General features: G+C 40.3%; 1 protein-coding gene across 1 annotated transcript; it reads left to right on the forward strand.

The window, feature by feature from the left end:
- The first annotated feature begins 4,219 nt into the window (after positions 1 to 4,219).
- On the forward strand, positions 4,220 to 19,798 carry tmem38b (transmembrane protein 38B). Its single transcript, XM_020648671.3, has 6 exons — positions 4,220 to 4,725; positions 14,227 to 14,383; positions 15,500 to 15,684; positions 15,765 to 15,852; positions 17,159 to 17,276; positions 18,899 to 19,798. Exons 1-6 carry the CDS (start codon positions 4,602 to 4,604, stop codon positions 19,202 to 19,204), a joined length of 978 nt encoding a protein of 325 aa, XP_020504327.1. The 5' UTR covers positions 4,220 to 4,601; the 3' UTR covers positions 19,205 to 19,798.
- Positions 19,799 to 24,101: the final 4,303 nt, after the last annotated feature.

Consider the following 24,101-nt stretch of genomic DNA (forward strand, 5'->3'; position numbering starts at 1 on the left):
TGCCACATGGGAAATTTGAGACAAACCAATCAGAGAGAAGCCTCAAAATTTGAAGCACTTACTTACACTTTGATTTCTCAACCAGAAATGTGTTCACACAGAAATTAAGCAGAACGTTTTGAAACCTATTCTAAATGAAAGCTGACAGACTACCTGCCCTCTTTATACATTATCTAATTAATGTTTGACATGAACAACTTTCTTCTCACGCTGGGGGCAGCTTATTAAAAAAATGCCACTGGCTGCAAGCCCCCATTGGCAGTCTTAACATATCTTTATATGACCTTAAATTGTTTCATTTTAAAGAAACAGGAGCTGTTCCAAGACCAAGAAAACTCTTCATGTACAGTTGTATTAGAAAAACCAGCATCCCCACCACACACATTTGTTTCACCCCTGTCTGACATCAGGAAGGAATCCCCTCAGGGTTTGAACTGGAAGGGTAACACATTGGTAACAGGCTTGGCGGCCACAGATATAATTGAATAAAGATTCCAGTTGTTCTTAAATCTCCGTTTTTTAGCCTTTGGGTCTCTGAGGTGGGCCCCAGAAATCCAAGGAACGAGGGGACCATCACTGTGCTGGTTGGCGCTTAATCCTGCACTGCTGGGGGAATACTGATGAGAAGAGCTCAGGACGATGGAGGGGAGGGAGTGTGTGTGTGTGTGTGTGTGTGTGTGTGTGTGTGTGTGTATGTATATGTGTGTTTGTGGTTGTGTGGTTGTATGTGTGTGTTTTAGCACTGGGCCTTGAACCTGAAAGACCCCACAGTCCTATAATATATTTATGGGAGGTGTCACACACTATAGCGGGGCGATATCTGAACTGCGGGCCCAGGAGATAATGTACAGCCTTCGGTGACGACAATGTTGTAGAAGTGAGAGGTTTCAACAAGCTGATACACATCTCAGTCCTCCACCAGTGCACCAACTCGAGAACAGGAGTGGTCTTGGGTGGAGTTTGACTGATGTAGGTTTTTAAAGACCGGATTACATCATCCCCTGGCGATGTGAGGCATTTTGTGTAATCTACTTCGATGCCCTTTAGATCTTTATCGTCATGACTTGTTGTTGTAATAACTGACACAATGGATTTGTGTATTAAAGGTCACAAAAGGCGTACACCGGCATTTTTCACCGGTCCACACCTTTATTAAGACCAGAACTCATGACTAAGATTAACAACTTAATCTCAGAGGGACTATTTGTCTTTTTTGACAATCTCCTGCAAGCAGACGGATCGCTCACTTGATATTTTATGAGTTTCAGTAATAGAAACACGAAATGTGAATATAGATATACTAGTTAGTACTTTAAAGGATGGTTATGAAAAGTAATAAAGGTTTTTTTTTTAATACAAGAAGAGGCAGATAGGGGCATTTTTTTTGAGTGTTCAGCTGCTGCCATCTAGTGGTAATCACTCAGAATTGCAGCTTCTGCAAAGCTCTTAAAAAATCCTTTTACTTTGTCAAATAAATATCTCATAAGTATTTAAGAGCAGATTATCTGAATGATGACAACATACATATTTTATATTAGCTCATTTCTAAACAGCAAGCCAAATGCCATTGGCACAATTATTGCAAGTTTAATATCTACTCTTTTAATTTATCTTTCTCTCCCCCTTCCTTTATGTTAAAATAACACAACAAACTATTTACAAGGTCTATACAGTTTAATAGATGACACAATATACTGTAGGGTGAGATTTGTAAGATAAGTTTGGAATAAGAGACACTTTCCAACAAAAATATTCAATAATGATAAGAAAAGAGAGGAGGAGCAAATTGAATTAAAGAAACTGAAATGAAGTGAGGCATGCATTGTAGATATTTAAATGATATAAATAGCGTGTAGCGTGTGTTTGAAAAAGTTTCAGTTTCATGTAAAGTAGAAAAAAACTTTTTGGCTTCAGCTGCTCGCCATAGTGCTTAGAGGGAGGTTTATGTAACATGTTCTTTATTATTAGGGGGTTGTGTTTTATTTTATTTATTTATATTTGATGGTTAATTCATATTTTGCTACAATGTAAACCATGATTCAAGTTTAAACTGAACCTGTTTCCTGTTGAGTCAGTCAAGCAATGTGGCGGTGAAAAGGCTTGTTCCAGAAAACAAGACAGAGGTACTGTTGTGGAAAAATCATTTAACTTACACATAATAATTATTATAACCTCTGATTTATGTTGTTAACAAGTAAAAAGTTTGAAAGTGAGAGAGGAAGAAAAAAACGTATAAGGAGCTACCACCAGGTGTCATGACATCCAACCACCCAGCTGTTGTGTCAACCTGAGACACAGCTTTCTATTTCAAACAGTTTATTTTCTAACACACGAGCATCAGCCCAGTTAGCAGAACTATCGCAGCAGTGAGTCCTTGGCCAACAAAGTCATGTCATGAAAGTGAGGAAGTTTACACATCCAGATTTCACCACACGTTGTGAGCCAACAGGTCTTTTTTTTTTTCATTCAGAAAACTTGACTCTCTGTAAGTTATGGGTTAAAGATAGAGCTCTCTGCTCCTAATGAGAGCAACCTAAGGCAAATCAAATGATCACATTTCATTTGCTACAGTATTTCAACTTCTATCCATCCATTCATTCATTCTGTTTAAATTCTTGATTTGACCATGGTTTCTAAAATCACAGTCAAACCATTGATGCAGCCGTGAATTTGCATCATAGGCTATAATCAGTTCACCCAGCCACACCCTGCTGTGCCTGTTCAGTGTGCGCTCACATATGATTGTAAACGCATTAATGGATGTGAACAGCTGGGCTGGGCCTCACACTGTGACAACAGATAGATGTTGTTGTGTCAACACTTCCTTATGTTTCTCAAACAAAGTAAGAATATGATCCAATGTCAGAGAGAATAACAGGTGAACAGAACTGTGACCACATGATGCACACACGCCACACATTCCAATCTGCACATTGCACTTTGACACCCTGGACACTTTACACTGTTTACATTATTCTATATTTTGTATATTCAAATAATATTTTTTTTCAATTTTACATTATATTCTATTTTACTGTATATATGTGTATCAGTAATTTGAGTGTTATTGCATGGCTTTGCGGAACAGTCTTTACATTTCACTGCACATCCGTATGAGCATGTGACAAATACAAATCTTGAATCTTGAACACAGTGGTTCATTTATTATTTATTTTAGTGTTCTCGGCTTTGTAAGTTTTACAAAATCAACTTGTTTTATTACTTGTACGTTTGGAACTTGCACACTTTATGCACCTCAGCACTTTTACCCATGTACCGTGTTTTTGCACTTTGTATGTTTTATATATAGTCTGTGTTGTATTAAGTGACTCTCCCTGCAACCAAATTCATCTACGGGTACAAATAAAGTAACCTGAACTTGAACCTACCTATACTTTTCCACTTTAATTGCTTACCTATGCTTTCCTTTAACATTAAACCTACTTCAGAGCTTTACTTTGGTAAGGCCTATATCGGCTACAATAAAGCAAACTTAGATTGTCTAGAGCCTAATGTAGAGGCAGTAGCTCAGTCTGTAGGGACTTGGGTTGGGAATTGGAGGTTTGCCGGTTCAAGTCCCAGCATGGACCAAGTCCTAGTAGCTGGAGAGGTGCCAGTCCTCCCTGAGCACTGCTGAGGTGCCCTTGAGCAAGGCACCAAACCCCAAAACTACTCTGGAGCGCTTGCTGTGGGCAGCCCCCCTCACTCTGAGACTTCTCCAGTAATGCATGTCCATCCTGTTTGTGCATGTGTGTGTATATTATATGTTATATATCATATATATTATATTATAATAGTCACCCCAAGGATACATTCAGATTGTTCTTAGCACTTTATAGTGACATAACTCTATGACCAACAAAAAATATATATATTCCATTATGTTATCACTAAATTAACGATCCTATTGAAATAAAAATGACTTCTATTCAGACCTTGTAGCAAAAGCTAAAGCTATAAAAACTTTTGACACAACATTTTAAGCTGAATTTATTAGCAGATGAAGCCTAAAACTGTTCAAATGAATAAAAGATACAGTCCTTCATCATTTGTATCTTGATATATTTATTTAAAATATCGATAATGGTTTGTTGTCTTTGTTAGTTCTTCGTTATCCTGTATCATCACCTCGCTGAGCTACACCGTGATTGCTGATTGGCTCGCCGTGCTCCCGCTCCTCCAATCAGAAAGCCGCTCTCGCTCCGCCCGCCACATCACTGGCATGGCGGAACACAGAGCAGGAATTCCGCCTAAGCGCTGATGACAGCGTCGTAGAGGTGGGTTAACATCGATAATGACCGACCCGCTGGCGATACAAACCCGTTGCCCGGCGACGAGGAGCGACCCCTGACGGCAACTAAACCAACTTGGCAGCGGCAGAGCATCCGGACACACACACACACACACACACAGACACACACACACACACAGCTGTTTGGGCCACCGGCTGGGTTCAGACTTGACAGACAGACCGAGTCGCTGCTGCCCTGATGCTCTGAGTTGGACCGGTGCCTTTTTTTCTTTCTCTCCACTTAACTCCTCGTTTGGATAAAAAAAAAAAAAGTTGTTTGCAATTGTTGGAGCATTTCAGAAACATCACTATGGATTTATTCGAGGCGTTGCATTTGGACGAACTGTCCCACGGATTGGCAAACTTGTCCATGTTTCCATACTTTGACATGGCGCACTACATCGTGTCGGTCATGGCTCTGAGGGAGCAGCCAGGTAAGCAGCCGAGCTGGCCTAAAGTTCAAGTGATAACCTGTTTACCCGAGGCAGACATTTTCAGTTTTAACCACGTTTTGTTTGCAATAAAAAAAAAAAAAAAGAAAAGAGCTGCTGAGCTTTTTATTCAAAAGTTCATACTTGGTGACAGGTAAACAATCCTGTAGATATCCAGGTTTTATTATAAAGTACAACACGTCCAAAGAGTGTAAACATGCTCTGATTAATCTGTGCACATTTTTGTTTAACACTCCTTTCCTTTGCTGTAGGGCTAATATTTACTTATGATAAAAACTTTAACATTTACCAGAAAAGCGAAATGACTCCAGTTTTAATTTACTTAAATGACTTATATTTTATTCATCTTATATTAATTTATTATCAAAGGTGTCCATTAGTCCCCCACCCCTAATAATCATTAAAGCAGGCTGATAACAGGAAGATTTCTTTGATTAATGCAAAACACTGTAATAAACTGCACATCTACGAAAGGAATCATGTTAAAGACACTATACTGAAACATTTTCAGCCTAAAACTGATCATTTTAATTACATTTATTCAGATTTATGCACAAATAGTTAATGGTTTCATGGCATGAAAATGATTTATAAACACAAATCACAGATCACAGTACGCTGAAGATTTCTGACATACTTATAGATAAATGACTCAAATGAATCCGCTAAACGCTGTTTGATGAGTTTAGTAAATGTAGCCTCGTTGCTATCATGGTGTCTGAACCTCATCACTCTACTGAATATTTCATTATGGCTAAGAAATTCTCTTTCTTTCAATGTCGGTGAAATCACTTCATCATAATAATTTCATCATGATTGTGTTATCTTTTTAATGAGTAGGGCTCGACCGATATGTGATCTTCTGGGCCGATACCGATGTTGATGTTCGGGAGAGAAAAAATCTGATACCGATTTTGGAATTTAAGATGATTATTCTTTTAATAACTACAAAACGAAACAACCTCATAGGGAGACAGAGCTCATAGCGGACGGAGGAGCGAGATTGAGCGAGTGTGTCATTACGCACAGAGGAGAAAGATGAAACAATCGTTCACCTGTGCTATTGTAACTTCATTAACCAGAGTAAAGTGTGCTCTACACTGCAGACTGGAGTCTTTGTTAACAGAGTGTTTCTGTCAAAACTGCTTCAGCGTGCGATGAGTGCACATTGATGTCTGCACGTCCGCTCGCCACACTCACTGCTCTAATTATAATAAAGTGTTAAAACGGTCATAAAATACGTCTGTGTGAAGTTTAATTTGAGGTTTGCTGTCTGTTGAAGTAAGAAATTTCCTAATTTGAACGTTAATACAAAGTAGGCCCTTTACTAACAATTATTTAAATCCCGAAGATTCAAATTAATCAATAGATACAGTCGGCATCGCGTCATAGTTGGGGGAAAAGAATCACAGAGAGAGAAAAAAGAACTACAAAACGATTACTCGAGTACTCGCTTTAACAATGGGAAGAGTAATCGATTAGAGAAAAGTTTGCATTTCTGCACCCCTAGTAGAGATATAGATATGTAGAAATATTTAGATATTTATTGCGTTGATCCCTCAAATGCATTTATAAAACACTTGTGGACAGATTTAGAGTATAATAAATGCTATTTGACTGCTGAATAAATCGAGTAATATCGGTGCATTCCTGCAATAAAATTAGCCGATATAGTCAGTGGATACGGAAACATCGGCCGATATTATCGGCTGGTAGATTAATGGGCTGGGCTCTTCAGACTAAAGCTCCAAGCAAATGATTTAGTCAAAATACTTCAGAAACATTCCACATTTGAATGTAGCTGCATATAAATCACTACTTTTTATTTGTTTAATGCATATTTTTATGCTAATTTAAAAGCTGTAAAGTGTCCTGTATAGTAGGCTACTTCTATTGCACCTAAAGAACTGCATGTTTACCATTGTCTTCAGAAAATGGCCCAATAGCTCAAATTACTGGAAAGTAACTTTACTAATCTCTGTGTTTTTACAGTAACAGGATTTTCATGATACCAGATTTTGTAACTTTGATACAGTTCAGGTCAAGAATCGAACAATATTGGTGCCTCTTTTGATACCATGGCAACAACAATGAAAGTCCAAGACGCCCAACATTTGTCAGCTCCTTGTTTTGAATCACCAAAACTTGCAGGCACACTGTCTAAATTGCATCAATAAGTTGGCAATGTTGGAGGACTGGTGCATGACAGCTTTTGGTTAAAGTTATCACTGAAGATCTGAAGTTATTTAAAAGCTTAGGTGCTTTTTTTTAAAACACGTAGTATCGTAAATCTGGACAACCTTATATAGTAATAATGCAGCTGACATTTGGCGACATTCAGGCTTGTTTGGTGGAAATGGATGATCTGCAAATCTCATTAAAAAAGAATAAATCTGCAGACATTGAGCCATTATCACCACGTTTACCCCTTCTGATTTACTCACAAACACACACAGCCTAACTGTAAAAAGACAAACTCTTCTCTCTGGATCACACTCGATTGTATCAGCTCACACCAAAGGCCGGCACCGAGCCAGCGCTGTTACATCACGAGGGATAGTGGCTCCAGAGACAGGTGGACTTTAACTGCATACACACTCACACACAAGAACACACACACAGTCCATTGTAGTCCCGCCGCTGACATTTCTATTTTGGAACTTGCCTCGCCAAGCATCTGAGCTCCCGTGACCTTTTTAACCCCTCGTCCTCTGCTCCCATCTATCTGTAGCTGATACACACAGAGAGTAAAAATATGGACAAAACGACATGCCAGGAGTCGGTAAACACAGCATGGAGTCCTCGTGTTCTCCTCCCTGTGTGTGTGTGTGTGTGTGTGTGTGTGTGTGTGTGTGTGTGTGTGTGTGTGTGTGTGTGTGTGTGTGTGTGTGTGTGTGTGTGTGTGTGTGTGTGTGTTTATGAGGAAATGAGTCACGTGATCTAATGTAGAGGGAAACTTCGACGTGTTTCAGTGTTTACTGAAGGTTTTAAAATAGTTTACTCGCTTAAAAAGGAGCTGTCGAGATTAAAACACGGGCTTAGACTTCAGGATCATTTAAAAAGAAACCAAATAAAATGTGGAAATAAAAGGTTGAAAAGAAATAAAACAAGTCAGGAAATACGCTTCAGTTCTTCGTCTCCCCCAAAAAGGAAAGGAATGCCGCCAACCTCTCAACCCTCCCTCTCTTCTTCTCTCTTTCCTGTGCTAAATCTTCCCTTCCTGCTCTAAACTGTATCCAGTCTCAAAGTTCACTGCTGGAGCGGCTCAACTCTTTTACTAATGGATTAGGAGTGCTTTCGTTTAGTAAACCTTAAAGTAACAAGCAGGAAGAGACTAACTTCATTAATGAGCTTTTAAGCTTTGTGCCAAGCATTCTCCAGCAGCTCTCTCCATTTGTCTTTACATGTTTGTTACACCGTCACTACAGATTAATGCAGCGTTATTTTGAGCAGATTTATAAACATTACTGTGAGTGGATTGAATAGGACTCTGGAGGAGAGGGAGGCATAGAGGAGGAACCAGTGGTTGGGTGTTGTTCAGTGGTCATGTCCAAAAATAACCGGAGATAAGCCACTTTTTTCTTATCTGATGCTGTCTGCAAGGAGGGTGTCCACCGACGGGACGAGAGAGAGAGAGAGAGAGGGGGAGACAAGAGTCTGAGGAAGGGTCCATGAAAGTGACATAATAAGGAAAGGAAAGAAAGAGGTTGGAGTGAAATTAAGTAGAAGAAGAAAGAAGAAAAAGATACTTTGATAATCTCACAAGTGGAAGTTCAATTTAACATTTTGTTTTTGAACATGCTACACACACATGGGCTGAAATACACACATGCATGCACAAGCAGGATGCTGTGGACATGCACTAATGAAGAGATGTCAGTGTGAGGGGGGGGGTTGCCCACAGCGAGTGATCCTTAGCTGGTGGGGGTTTGGAGCCTTGCTCAAGGGCAGTGCTCAGGAAGTGAACTGGTACCTCTGCCAGCTACAAGACTGATTTCCAGACTTGGTCCGCACCAGGACTTGCAACTTGCGTTTCCCCCTTACTTTGTGTTGATTTACATGCATGTAAGAAGCTTTCAAAGTGTCCACAGTAAAACTTGTCATTCGTGAATAAACTCAGAGACAATTGAGGACATAAATAAAGACCCAGAGGAAGTTAGATTTCCTCTGGCATGTTGGAGCTGTTGTGCACGTTGCCCGTCGTCCTAAAATTTGACTTGTAAATGTCTCTTTTGAATGCAAACCCAGAGGTGGAAGGCATAGATGGTAGAGTACAGGTGTTTCTACCCCAGTGTTAGAGCATGAAAGAAGTATTATAATGCATTTGGGATCAATTGTTTGTCACATTTGGGTGCTGGATGTACGGAGGCTATAGTCTGTTTGTTTGTGAATGTACGTAGGTTTAGTTAGACCGCAAAAACTGAACGCTCTGCGATAAAATAAAGTTGTCTGAGTCAGCGGGGCGGCCGTGGGTTCGAGCCCCGACCTGCGCCCTCTGCTTCATGTCTTTCCCCACTCCCTCCTCCTGTCCTTCAGCTGTCCTGTCCGATAAAGGCAAAAATAGCCCTAAAAATATAACTTCAAATATTAGTAACATTGATTGAAGCTAAAAATGTATATTGTAAATATACTTTTTAAAAGCGTATAAAATAGTTACTATATCTGTCCCTGAAGTTGGCACGTGCTCCGTCAGGCTCAGACACAGACTGCAGAGGTCTGTTGTTTCTCCTTGTACACAAAGTGCTGACAAAGCAACACTGTTTACGATGTAAGCAGTATGTGTGGCTCTTGTGAGCTGTTTGCTAAAAGGGCTGTAAGACCAAGAGAACAAGGACTGTGCAGTGTTGTCAGGAGGCCTCGTGTTAGACTGATGCTCCCTCCCTGTAGGAGAGGATGTACATGACGTTCAGGGTTCTAGACTGTTTGTATATTTTACAACCGCATTTTCCTACTGCGTATGACATTTTGGTGCCAACTTCCTCTTTTTACTGCATGTGGGAACTCGTTTTGAACCACACATGTTTGTAAGATCACATTTGAGTTGCACACAGGGAGAAATAGAGAGGTTGTGTTGTCGCTGCCTGAACTACCCTGATAAAAAAAAACATGCTTTTGACACTTGCAGTCCTGTTTTTTGTGTCGACAGCAGACTCTGAGGGGTTAGCGAGGGGTGATCCAGGGAGCACGAGAAAGCTGAGAGAGGCGTTGGAAAGTTTCTATGTTAGGTGAAAGGAACAGGTGCATACTGGTCTACTAAAAACAACAGGCGGTTATTAGTTGTTAGATAAATAGATAGATAGATATTTTATTGATCCAGAGGGAAATTCAAAGCATCCAGTAGCAGGTTACAAAGACGTACATGAAACATTTGTGACAAATTAACCACAAAACTGACGCCCCCCCTCCCCCATACATATATATTAACCTGAAAACAAGATTTAAAGAATACCTCTAGATGAATCAAACTTAAACTGTGCAATTAAAAATAGACTTATACAAGAAATGTACATAACCTGTGCAGGGATAAAAATATATGTGAGATTTAAACAAGAACCTAAAAACAGTTGAGGGAAAAAGAAAATTTGTAATTAGACCTGAATATAAAAAATAAGAATAAAAAAGTGTTGACCTTCTGAAGTCGTGTTGTTTATATATGTACAGCAATGTTTAAAAAGCAGATGTGTGTGTAAAATGATCAAAAAACAGACATGAAATAACAGGCAGCAGTGTTTCCCCTAGGTTTACAGCGTTTGGGGGGGGGGGGGGGCCGACATGCCGACATGCCGACACGACACTTGAAGGAATCTTGGTGTTAATGTGTTCCTTTTAATGACAGTTGTCCTTTTCTGAAACACTGGGCAGTGCAAACATTAAATTAAAGGTGTGATTTCAGTAATTGAGGTGATCATTAAAGTGTCCGACTAGAGGCTGACTCTTGGGACAGCTGTGCAGATGGGAAATGGAAAAAGGAAGATTTAGTCCAAGTGTGTGCTTTCCCCCCTGCCATAACCGTGAGGTGTTGTACAGACGTATGGCCAGGGGGGGGACAAAAGAGTCCTGTTAGTCCTGTTAGTCCTGCTTTTAAACACAATCAGAGCGGCAGCAGTGGCTGTGACCTGCTGCTCAAAGAGCCTATGAAGGTACTTTTTTCACCCGCTGAGTCAAATCTGAACCAAGCAGCGACGTCTGCCAGTGTGGAGGGGGGAAAAATGTGTAGTTCCTCAAGTGACCACTTGGATGGCTGTAAACAAACAAATCCCCATTAGGTCCCATTAAGCCCATTTGTACAGCAGAAATAAACACACATAAAGCCTACTACAACTCAGTTCTTTGATACTTGTTGGGGGGGGGGGGGCTTTGTTGGTATTGGTTGTATCTTACCTCTTGGAGTATTATTATTTAAGAGATGTTTCATGTTAATGGTGCTGTTTGCTGTAATGTTTGCTGATGACATGCTGGAACATTTGATTGATTCTCAGCTAATGTGTCTGAATAATTCCAGGTGGCATGGGTCATGTAAATGACACGACCTGACACATAAATACAATATTCATTCATTCATTTATTCCATATTTTTACTAGACTCATGTTTCGATTATATTGAGGGAAAGAGTTATGCAGATGATCAAATAGGGGCGTGGCTTAGCATTTTTCCTGCTGGCCTTAAGAGGCGTATTCTCAAAGTCAGCTTCATCTATTTGCCCACTGATTGAAAGTTAGATGGAGAGAGCATTTTCAGTGCTTTGTTACACCTCTTCAGGAACCAATGGGTGACACACGGACAAGATACCCTTTTTTAATTTTTTAAAGATATTAGTGTCTCTGGATACAAAAAATAAAAACAAAAGAATTTGCTAAAATCTTGTAGAAATAAAGGTGTTTTAGGTATCTCAGGAGCTTCAAGAGTTTTGAAGAGTAGCTCAGTAACTTGTGAAAGTTTCCCTCCATGAATACACTGCAAACAGGAACTCCTCTCACCTAGTCATGCATACTTTAAACAGTGCTAAAATGTAAACAAAGGCAGGTTTTATAGAGTGTAGCGTAACAAAGTAAACATCTACTGACTCCAAGCTAACATAGCACTTTCTGTCTGCACCCACAAAGTCCCCAAACTATAAGAAATGTATTTAGAACACTAATAGGATGTTAATTAGAGCTGTAAAAAACGGGTCACCCAAAAGTTTGGAAACAACTGTTTGAGATCCTTATTGTAGCTGAATGGTCCAAACAATTTAACGGGCTTAGACGGATTAGGCTGTCTGGAAAATTAGGAGCACATTCTCCAGAGCTGAAAGACGGAAGCAGAGGTGGAAACTACCTGAGTAGATTCACCCCACGCTGCACTTTAGTAACACTTTAATACTCTATAACATTGTTTTCTTTAAATGAAATGAGGGAATGTTTCTGTACGGTCTTCTGCTTGTGTACTGAAGTAGGATTTAATCCAGGTATTTAACTCTGATGGAGTATCTAACATGGGTTTGTGGTGAGATTTACTGCAGTTTTTATCACTTTATGATATGATATAGTCCTTTTATGGCATTGGAAATTTGGAAAATTGGAAAGATTTCCCATATAACTTCTAGTTGTTTTTAAATGGGTGTTATGTTGAGGGCCGTCAATACTTTTCAACATCCCGTATTTTTACACAGTGCAGTCTCCATCATTAGAATTTTTTTGATAGACTCCCCAAAGTACAGAAACTTTAAAAAACAAGTGTTTTTTTAAGAAAAGCAAAAGAGAGATCACTATTTGGCAATTTATTTCTTCAGTTAAGACAGCGTATCAGCGAGTTTGCCTTAATATTTTGGAAATGGCGTTTAAGTAATGATCCAGCATTGGGTGCATTAGACTTTTAGTTTTGTTGCACTGGTTTGGAAACAGGTAGCTACAGAGTTAGATTTTTTAGTACCATCTCAAATTCAAATTCATGTCATCAAATACAGGCGCCTTTGTGGAGTAAAGATCTCGTAAAGATGCAAAAGTTAAGCTCGTGTCTCTCATGAACAGACAGCAGAGGAGGTGACACTGTGAGGCTGCACATTTATGTTGCCAATATGCAGGAGTGTCTTTGCAATTTTGGGAAATTAAAAACAAGAAATCCTTCCCAATTTTTCCCAATATTGGGATATTGTCTGTTAAAGTTTAGTTATGAGTGAAACAAAGAAGATAAACATGGGACACAGACCTGGCTGACTGCCTGCAAGTTTTCTTCATGAGAATATTTAAATGTTCACTTCTTTTCAATACCATGTCTTTTAAAACATCTTTATTATTTTAGTGATGAATAACTATGTGAAAAAGTATGAAAGCTGCAGATCTTCAGTCATAATTTAAAAAAAAAGCTGCCACAGCAAAAGAGAGAGATAGAAAGAGAGGGAGAGAGAGAGAGAGAAATCTGTCTAAATACAACAAATATGTTTGAAATGTTTTAAACGTTTTTGTGCAATTTAGACAGTTTACTGGAGTTTACTAGCTGTTTTTTGTAAATTGAAAGCAAGAAATGACCCAATCTTGAAGTATAAGTTACCAAGGACTTCTGTTTTGTTGCCTTGGTGTTGAAACAGTTGTCGATATTGTTTGATTTTTTTTAACTTGTGTGGTATCAAAGTATTGCGCTTTAGCCGCTCCGAGGTCGCTCTCAGAGAAGGACCTTAGACGTTTAAAATATTATTCAGTGGACTCCTTCTCTCAGACAGCATCCAAAGAAAGTACCGGACGACACAAATGTATTTACTGATGGTGCGAAGGATTAAAATTCTGCTATTGTTACAACCCTCGAGTCGATCTTAGATAGGATGGGACTATCTGAGAAAACTGTCAGTGTTGTAACTCGGTTAATAAAACCTTTGTGACCGTTAACTTCCTGTCTTTGTGAAAATGTAAAGAGAGAAAATCTAATACAAACGTATCATAAGAAGCTCACATGCTTTTTCTCATGCACTCTTTAAATTGAATAAAGCGTGTTAATGGCTTTAAAAGGGAATATCTTGTTCTTTTCAAATGGGAAACCCAGAGGGGGCATTGAGCAGCTGATGGTTATCTCAACTGAACTGATATCATTAGTATCAGTAAATGTCTTTACTCTGAACCTTGAACTGTAAACCCACAGAGAAATCATCTCTCTTTGTTCCCTGTGTTTGCTAATCTAACTGGTTAATATTCAAACTGTGCTGGGGCAGGAAGGGAAGGGGCCAAAGTATGAAACCTGAATGTCGTCCAATGTCGTAAACTCTCTGTGTCATAAAGTGACATTACTGAGGCCTTTAAGTCTACACTAAATGATTATTATTACAGAGTCTGTCTTTGTTGTTGGAGAGGGATTCATATAATGACAGTGCTCATTCCTACATTTAGTGATTATTATTATAGTTGTGTTGCAGGGAGTTCCCATCGTTCTTTTCAGACCCTTTAGGTTCAGTACCTTCAGTTTGTGTATCTGTAGTGATCCTGATCATAAACACACCTCTTGTTGTTGTGCAGGCGCCCTCCAGCTCTCCAGAGTCAGCCCGTTAGCCTGCTGGTTCAGCTCCATGCTCTTCTGCTTCGGGGGAGCCGTGCTGTCGGCCATCATGCTGGCCGAGCCGGCCGTGGCGCCTTTGTCCAACAGCACCAGTGTCCTGCTCGCCTCCATCATCTGGTAAATGATATGATGTTGAAGGGTTGTTGAAAAGCGTTTTGCAACTTTGAGGAAAAGGGAAAAACAAAAATCATGTCCTCCTTTAGTTCCTAAGTTGTGCTTAAGTTTGGCAGAAGTAGAAATATACAAACGAAATGTGCAGGTGGGATCAAAGAAACCCCTGGGGGCTTGTTAAAGAAACCCCTCTGTCACTGAAATTAAAGGATCTTCAAAGTCACAAAATACACTGCAAAAACTGAAACCTTGGCAAGTGTATTCGTCTGATTTTTTATTCTGAAAAGTCCCATTAAAGTTATCATGACCCACATTCACCTGACCTAAAAATATCTGCCAGTGCAGCATGCAAATTTTACTTTTTGAGTCTTGAATTGAGATTTCTTTATCTGAATAAGTTAGGACATCTCCATTCATGCCTGCTGAAGTCATTCATTAAAAGCCATCAGGGCCTTATTTTTTGGTTTATATCCTGAAACAAGATGTGTAACTGGACTTGTCAGGTGATCGGGCTTATATGAAGTGAAACTAGATTTATATTTTTGACTACAAATGAGACGGAATACACAGATCTGAGTTTTTACAGTCAACAAGCAGATTCAGGGATTCATTAAAAGTCTTAAAGCAGGAAGAGAATATTAAAGTATGCTCTAACATACTGCATTCAAATACAGCTGTAAGCTTTCAAGAACACTTATACAAGATATTTTAAAAAAAACTCAAATAAGAAGAGTGACTGAGAAGTGAGGCTGAAGAACTTTTCCAAATGACTGTGCCTAAAAGAACATTGGCCAAGGCCCTGCATGAAGATCACTCCTGCAGCCATAGAGCTGAATAATAAGGTCATTTCATTGAATGTGCAACTAAGAGAGCTTGAAATGTTGGAGATGTTGAATGAAACAGAAGTTTATTGTGAAGTTTCCACTTCTCAATGTGTAGTCTTTGGCGCCCTCTACTGGTGGCTCATATTACTACACCTCTTTTTTTTTTTTTAAACAGCCTACAGTTCCCTCTGCTGGTGAAGTTAGGTAATTGACTGAGAGTGTTTCACTAAAAACAGTTTTCACAGAGCAGGACACTGAAGTGTTTGACTCATTGTTTGTATATTTTGTGTCCCTGCAGGTACCTGGTGTTTTACTGCCCCATGGACCTAGTTTACTGCAGTGCTGCCCTGCTGCCTCTCAGACTGGTGCTGTCAGGAATGAAGGAGGTGACCAGGACGTGGAAGGTGCTGGGAGGGGTCACCCAGGCGCACGGCAAATACAAGGACAGCCTGCTGGTCATGATCGCCATCGGCTGGGCTAAAGGTCGGTGCGTGCTGAAAGATTTTTATGATGAAGAACGATTTTGATAAAGTAACAATAAAGTTTTAATGTCTAAATTCTAGGTGCTGGAGGAGGTCTGATCAGTAATTTTGAGCAGCTGGTTCGAGGTGTTTGGAAACCAGAGACCAATGAGCTCCTCAAGATGTCTTAGTAAGTTTTCTAAAGGGTGTAACATCTGTCGTTTTTGTGCTCACAGATTTAAGAATCAGAATCAAGCTTGTTGCAAAATGTAGTTACACATACACAGAAGTATTCCTGCTGTCAGTTAATGAGATCAAATCAACAGCCCATTGGTAATAAGACAGTTAAAGGGATAGTTTGACAGAAACACGCTTACAGAGTTAACAGATGGTTATGTGCTGCACTATTTCTTGCCAAAGTGTAGCACCCCCGGGCGTCTTTGCCCAGACCAAGACCAACAATAAGTAACATACTGAGAAGTGAGCTTTAGGATTGCTGTTTTTTTTCAAAAAGATTTTGTTAACGTAAAAAAAAACAAAAAAAAAAACTGTGATAGCTATTTTCCCCCGGTTTCAACACTTAAGCTAAACTAGCTGGTAACTCTACAGTGATGCACATGTCACTTGTTCACTTGTGCAAAACAATTCCAGCAAAAATGTCAAGTATGAGTGTACAGAGAAATTGTAGCTCCCACTTATATAGATGTTTAAATGTTGTTGTTTTTTTTTTTCAGTTTAAGACAAAATCAGTTTCACAGCCTACTGAGCGGATAAACAAAACAAAAGGAAACAAACACATCCAGACATTCACATTTGTATGTCAGTGACAACATCATCAGAGGCACAGATCACCAAATCAGAACCCAGATCATGGAACATTATAAATACAACTCTAGTTCGCTGATAAATAAATAAACAAAAAAAACAAGCAAATAAAAAAAAACATCTTAGGCCACGTGTCCACCTTGCGTGTTTTTCTGAGCACCTCCGTCTTTTTTCAGTTGTTTCCAATGAGTAGAGAGAGTTCAACAGAAAAGCGCTGTTGTCGTCATTGGCGCTCCTTTACAAATGAATATTCCCTGTAGCTTTGCCGCCTACAGCTCGTTTTTTGTACCCACCTCCTCTTTGCTCCGTGTCTGATCGGGTGAAAAAACGATCTCAGCTATTAAACATGCAGTAAAAATTAACAGAGCAGTGTCGGTCATACAGCGGCCGTTGTCAACAGACGGTTGTCATAGAGACTGGACAGACGTGCAACGCTATTCTACTCAGTGCTAAAGCGCTTCATCAAAACGCTACAGAGCACTCTGTGGACGCAGACTCTCACAGTCTACTGAAGTGAACGGGAACTTTCCAAATTCAATTACAGCTGTTAACATTTAACATCCTGATTCTGAAGGAATAATAAAGTTATCTGTTTGTTACCTTTAGGAGGGACAAGCTACATTTTAGTGTTCTTTATATCACATCTGCTCTATTCTTTGGACTCTCTTCAGCCCCACTAAGATCACCCTGATCGGGGCGGTGCTGTTCGCTCTGCAGCACACCCACTACCTGCCTCTCCAGAAGCACCACCTGATGCTCGTCTACACCGTCTTCACCGTCGTCAACAAGGTCAGTGTGGTGTATTTCTGGTTTCTTCTATGTGACACTGTGACCTTGAGGATAAAGATAAGAAACAGACAGATGAGGTTTGGTCTTAAAGTTTGCTGAAATATACCAAAAGTGAAGAATTTGTTGTTTATTATTCATGAGGATTTGTCTCAGGTATAACAATGTTTTTGAGACGTTACTCCCCTCCAAGTCTGCAGTGTCCTGTCTTCTAAATGACCTTTCTCCCTCTGCTTTTTTGAAGTTTTAGCTGATGTGACTCACATTAGCTCGGTATTACCCGTAGGGCTGAGGCGTTTGCATCATTTTCATCAGCTTGCATCATCCTCTCCTCTCTTCTCTTCTGTGGGAAACTTGTGCTCTTGACTGAGACACAGATAAATCCACCATGTCTTCTTTCAACTCTCATTCTGCTAGCCCGCTCTGACTCTGATCCATCAAATTAACGCAGAGACATTTCATCAGATTGGAAGAGCTGCATTCGGTGCTGCTGTTTGTTATTTTGTGCTCCTGATGATTAGGATGCTGAACTTTAATTAATAATTAATAATAAGAAGAAATAAAATAGTAATCTGTAGCACCTGGCTGATCATATCCTTTGTTCAGAGTTAAAGTTGCTTCAGTTTTGCATGCAGAGACGATGAGACTTTAAATTAATTTGTCCCTGCTGCCATCGGCTTTTATTTTACTAATTGTGTGCTTGTGTGATTTGTATTCATATTTTTCATTGGTTTATTTATCGCCTTTTAGACTTTTATTTATTCTACTGTCTTTTATGTTTTTTTTATTGTGGGTCCAATGGATTTATGTTTCACTGCTGACTGCAGAACAAATTGCCCCTCAAAGGGATAATAAAGACAGCCTTGGACCTTGAATTTAAAGCATTATGTTTAGAAATGTTCTGCTACTTTCCATGTAAGAAGTTTGCAGTTTACACAGGAGGCTTTGTCTGTCCATGTTTTCAAACCAGTTTGGCTGAAGAGCTGTGTCTGAAAATGATGCTGACATGCGTGGCATCCTGCCGTGTTGAAAAATACAGACGATGCAGAAGTGTGAAAACCTGCAGTTCATTGAGTGACCACTTGAGGCTGGCTGCAGAAGCCCAGAAAGTCACATTAACATCCATACAGAAGCTAACATGTTTACAGCCTGGTTCAAAAAACAAAATTGTCGATAAAGACCTGAACTAATCAGACCACACACTGTACTGCGGGGTGATTTTTTGTATTACTCATGCGTTTTGATTTAATGAAGGATACATTATAAATTATTATGTGCATGGCTGAGCACTTTGTAGCTGTTTGCCGGGAGGCTTGTAGGCTGCCTCAGCTCTGTTTGCCTGTTTCTTGATTGATTGAAAGTTAGGTTTAGACAGCATTTCCAGCATGGCGACCGCCATCGACGGGCTCCAAAAGCCCCCTTTGATAACCAATGGGTGACGTCACTCAGGCTTCATCAGTGTTTATTTACAGTTTTTTGGAACAAGAGCTAAAAAAAAAACTTAATTAAAGACCGTTGAACTTCATGGAGCCCAGAGCGACTGCACAGCTGGCTGATAAGTGAGACACTTACTCTGTTTAATTATTCACATACATAACGCCTCACAATTCTTTTCTCTCTTTCAGTCGAGGATGATGCTGACGGGCTCTTCCACCTCGCCATTCGCTGTCATTGAGTCAGCCGTCTACAAGACCCTCTTCGCCGGCTGCTCCCCTTATGCTGCCCTCACCGACGAGGTAGACAAACCGTGCATCGATAACAGCACTGCAAACACGTCGACCTCCACCGCAGCCAAAAACAAAGATTCCAGTGAGAACGGGGCGGCGGGGAAGCACACCCCGGTCTCCCCTGGTAAAGGACAAAGTGAATCACTCAAAGCCAAAGACGAGTCAGAGGAGACAGAGACGACGAGCTGCAAGAAGACCGACTAGTCAGCCTCTGCCCCGTAGCGCCTTTTCACCTCTAAGGGTAGTGGAGTCATTTCTGATTCAGGTTTTGTCATGTCAGGACTTCAAACTTGTTTTTTCCGACTGCTGAAGAAGAATTTCAATAACAGCTGACTCCAACCAACCCTGCACCTTATCGCAGGATAATCACCCCTTCCTTAAAGTACTGTGAAAATTCTGCTGTCGGATGTGGAATCAAACTATCCTCTGGCTGAATGCACACTAGCAGTACATAAAGTGTAGCTTACTTTTTAATATATATTTATAATGAATGCAGAATGATCATTTTATCTCTGGGTTTTGGGAACAATGCTGTGCACCTGCTGCTCGATGAATGTCTGTCGTTGTTCTCTCTGTAATCTGCTTCGTGTTAAATGCTATATTTCCTACTTTGAAATGGTTAAAAATAATTTTATAAAAGAGAAGATTATATTCTATGAAACAGATGTTCTATTCTATTTATACTAAATAATTGCACTCTTTCTTGAATGTATGACATTTCAAAATGGACTACAACCTTTTTTTTTGGTGAATGCTTTGAAATACTTTTGGAGGCATGAGAATAAAAAAAAAAAATTGCACTGCATAATGTGTTTTATTTCTGATCTCTCACACAGCCAGTGAATGTAGATTAGAGTCTATAATAGCTCACTTTAAAGCACCTTACAGATCATTAGTTTAGTTTGGAGAGTTTTACAACCCTGAAAAAGAAGGTCTCCTGCCGGTGAGTTTAAAAAAGCAGCACAGCGTCCAGAAGTAACCTCCTCCATAGGCTGAAACATTGCATCAGAGTAACATCAGCACCTGATTGATACCGCTGGAGAAAGATCCCCTCAAATCCCCCTCAATTCTCATCTATGTAACCTTCGACAGAGGAGAACCCCCCCTGTGAATACAAATTAAGAACAGACGGGTTTTGGTGTTGGAAGAGAAAAGAGAAGACGTTCAAAAGACGATCAAAAGCATCGCTGCTCCAGATGATGTACCTGCCTTTAATTCGCCTGTGCTGTCAGATGTATGCATGTCAGCCTCTCAAGTGTATTTGCTGCAAAACCGTGTCGCGCCTGTTGATCTTTGTGACTCTAATGGTGAACTGCGTGACCTGGAAAGCTGAAAGGCACATTAATAAGCCGCTGTTTGCCTCACACTGCCTCCTATGACAAGAAGGCAGGTGACATGACGGCAGCTGAAAGTTCCCAGACAATTCTCTTAATGAGGTCCGGACCTGTGTGACCCCCCCTCCACAATTACTCGCTGAACTGAGCAGCTCCCCCACTGTCGAGAACCCTGCTCCTTTCACCCCGCCGCGCGCCCCACCTGCCCAGCAACACATCTCCTCCGGCTTTTTTTTTTTTTCCTCCAGATTTCAAGCTGTTTTCCAGTTGTCAGGTGCAGAAAATTAATCCTCTATTCTTCACTCAGTGCATGCTGACATTTCTTTAAACTTGACTTTAATCCCCAAAGTTGTAAAGGTCACAGATACAGAAAGTATGGGGCCAAACTATTGCTTAGAAATCAGATTTTTCTTACAACAGAAACAAACACAATGCAAGGATCTTGTATGCAGACATTTAAATTTACAAGACGTTTAAACCAAAGTGACTTCTCAGTAGAAAAGGGGGCACAACAGAACAAATTAACTCCCTAATGAATTCACAGCTGCAGCTGTTTTCACATACTGTATTCACTCCTGAAAATATCTTGACATTTTTAGGACAGCCTCCCCCTGAATTTTCAGGAGTTTTGTGCATGTGTGAAAACAGGTAGAGACAGCCACACACGTACTGTACAGGCACGCAACAGTTAACAGAAGCCACTGCAAATTGTTTTTATGAGTTCCTTTCTTTCTTTATTTGACAGAGAAAGTCTGCACACAAGAAGTTGCTCCAATTAAAGTGAATGGAAACGTTTCGGACACTCGCCATTCATCAGACATGGACAAGTTAATAGACACACCTGATAGGTCATGTGATACAAAACCAGTAACAATATACAATATAAGCTATGCATAGATACTACAAATACACAATTGTTTTTGTGTATTTGGGGCACGGTACAACCAACCTGACTCCCTAGCAGCATGGCTCTTTCCCATTCTTTAATTTATTTATTTATTTTAAACAAGTAAAATCATACTAAAGTTCAAAACATCACTCACAGCTCTAGCAATAACGCTGATTTTCTAAACTCTGTCAATGAAGAAGCTTCAAACATTTTGTGGGAGCATCTTTACTTCCACTTCTTCCCTGGCTCCTGTTGCTGAGCGGTGCAGTACACGTGATGACCACTAGGTGGCGTGAGGAGGCGTCATCTGATGGCTTGATGCCTGGGAACTGACAAGCTGGCCAGCAGCTGCAGGCGTGAGGGGATGGGGACAGGAGGGGACCCCTCCTTACAGAGCCAATGGTGGCTGCCTGCACGTGTGTGAGTGTGTAGTCTAGTTTAGCCCGGTTTGTGGGGACCGACCACACAGAGTGGACTAGTCTTGTGAGGACAATTTCTGTTGTGAGTGAATTTAATTGGACAGAAGATAATTTTACTCAGTCCCATAGAGCCCGTAATTCTTAAAGTAATATAAATGTTTTGTAATGAAACGTGACCGTGTCATTACATTAAGCACGGTCCTGATTAGGATAGGAAAACCAGTGCACTTGTATGCCCCTTTACATGTGTGTGCTTCAGTTTTTCCGTGTTGATGCATGTGCATGTGACACGAAGAGTGGCAACAAAGGCTGAGTCCATCAAAAAGGCACAAAGAGCTCTGGGGTACACACACACACACACACACACACACACACACACACTCTTACCAAATCCCTCCAACCATCAGTGAGTCAAAGACTCTTTGTTTCCCCTCTTTCCATGCAGAAACAAACATAACCTGCAAGCACATTCACACCTCTGCTGTCAACAAATCTTCCTTCAGCTTTAATTGTTTTAAACATGGTAATTGTTGTTGTTGTTTACTCGTGTCTTTTAATGCTTTTAGAGACAGAAAAAAAAACATTCTTGCCTAAAATTAAATATCTCACTGATATGTTGCCCTGGTTGACCTCCCATCACCATGGAAATGAGTGTGAAAGTGTTAAACTAGCTGCAATCTTATGGCTTGTGGCTGTGCACCTGCTCCAGCTCAGTGGTGTCTGAATGTGACGTCTCAGGCCGAACCTTGTTTGGCCTCTCACCGCATACTGACATGATCTCTATTGGGACCGCGCGCACCCGTTCTCCTCTGAGCTGAAGTCTGCAGTGGTTGATACATCAACTTAAAAAAAAAAGAGAGAAACTAATTGGTAAAAAAAAAAAAAAAAGTACTCATAGGTGCTTCGTGGTGTAACAGCAAAACATAACAGCAATTATTATATTTCACTGACAACGTATTCCTTTTGGGATGTATTCTAAATGATCAAAGGGTTTTTTAACCAAAGTTTTGTCGAATGACTCCACGCGGTGATGCAATCAAGCTCATTATCTCTTCAAGTCAGATAAAAGTAAAGAGAGATCTGCTTGGGACCACACAGGAAAAAACGTAAGGGAAAAGGAAGGGGAAAGGCAAATAGAGGGCAAATAAGAATGAAAAAAAGGGGGAAATGCTAAATGGAGGAGAGAGAGAGAGAGAGAGAGAGAGAAACAGAAGAAGTGTGGAGCCACATCGTGACAACATTGTGGTGTTGTGTGCATGACATCTTTCTCTATCTTACACACACAAACTCACACCCACACAAACACAGCAGCCTCTTCAGAGAGCTCAAGCTGAGCGCCAAACCAAACGGCTGATGTCTCCCACCATTCAAGATCTGACTTGTAAAGAACAGCTGCGAGGAGAATGCCAAAAAATCGAGCTACTGTAATCTGGCTAGCTGAGTGTGTGTGTATGTGTGTGTGTGTGTGAGAAAGTAAACGACACACTGTTGAATGACAGGGTTTCCTTTTTTTCAAACGTGTGTTAACTTATGTAGACTTCTCAGCAATTAAGTAAGGAACTGGTTTTTGTTCAGGTTGCTCAAACTTGACAACAAAAAAGCAGAAAACAGCTGTTTTAGTGACGCAGTTTTGTTCATTATACTTCCAGTAAATATCAGATTTATCAAGATTTACATGATACAGATTTCTTGTTCATTATAAAATACTGTATTCAAAATTATTTTAAAGTTTTTTTATCTTCCAGGTCAGAATTTTCTTTTTTAACTGTGCGTTTATAGTCATTTAAACATTTACTGCCATAGTGTTGTGTATGTATGTGTGTGTGTTTTCTCTCCCTCTCTCTCTCTCTCTCCTGTGTGCTCCCCAGGTGTTGCTTCTCAGCCTCAGAGTGCCCAATCACACCTGAGGCAATTTACCAATCAGGGGCTGAGCTATAAAGAGACAGGGCAGCCGGTAGTCAGTGGGCCTCGATGTGTGAGTCTGTCTTGATGTCAGTGGACTCCTTCTTGATTGAGGCTTTGCTGTCCTTGTTTTATTTTGTCTTTTAGTTTAAGGTTTATATTTGCTTCTATTTTGTTTGCCTTATGGAAGAAGCTTGTTTTGAGTTGTACCTTTTTCCTTAGTTCCTGCTTCTTTTCCCCGGGTTTTATTTTATTGTTACTCCCCTCATCCTCTAGCCATTGTTGGGGAACTTAACAACAACACACCTCCACCTCCGCCTGTGTAACAAACAACACATACTGCTACTCGTCAGCAGGAGGCGCTCTAATTATTTTCGCTTCACTTTCAGGAAGTGGTTGTTCCCTCCATATTTTCATAAAGTCTTATGTTTCTGACTCATATCCCACAGAAACTGAACATAAGATCAACAAAGGCTTGCTGTTTTGCAAGTTAGTTGCACTGGATTGCGTTAGGCTGAAGAGGTGTGCATGAAAATCTTGTGTTTGACCAGCGTGAG

This window comes from Labrus bergylta, chromosome 17, assembly GCF_963930695.1.
Source record: "Labrus bergylta chromosome 17, fLabBer1.1, whole genome shotgun sequence".
Classification (NCBI taxonomy): domain Eukaryota; kingdom Metazoa; phylum Chordata; class Actinopteri; order Labriformes; family Labridae; genus Labrus; species Labrus bergylta.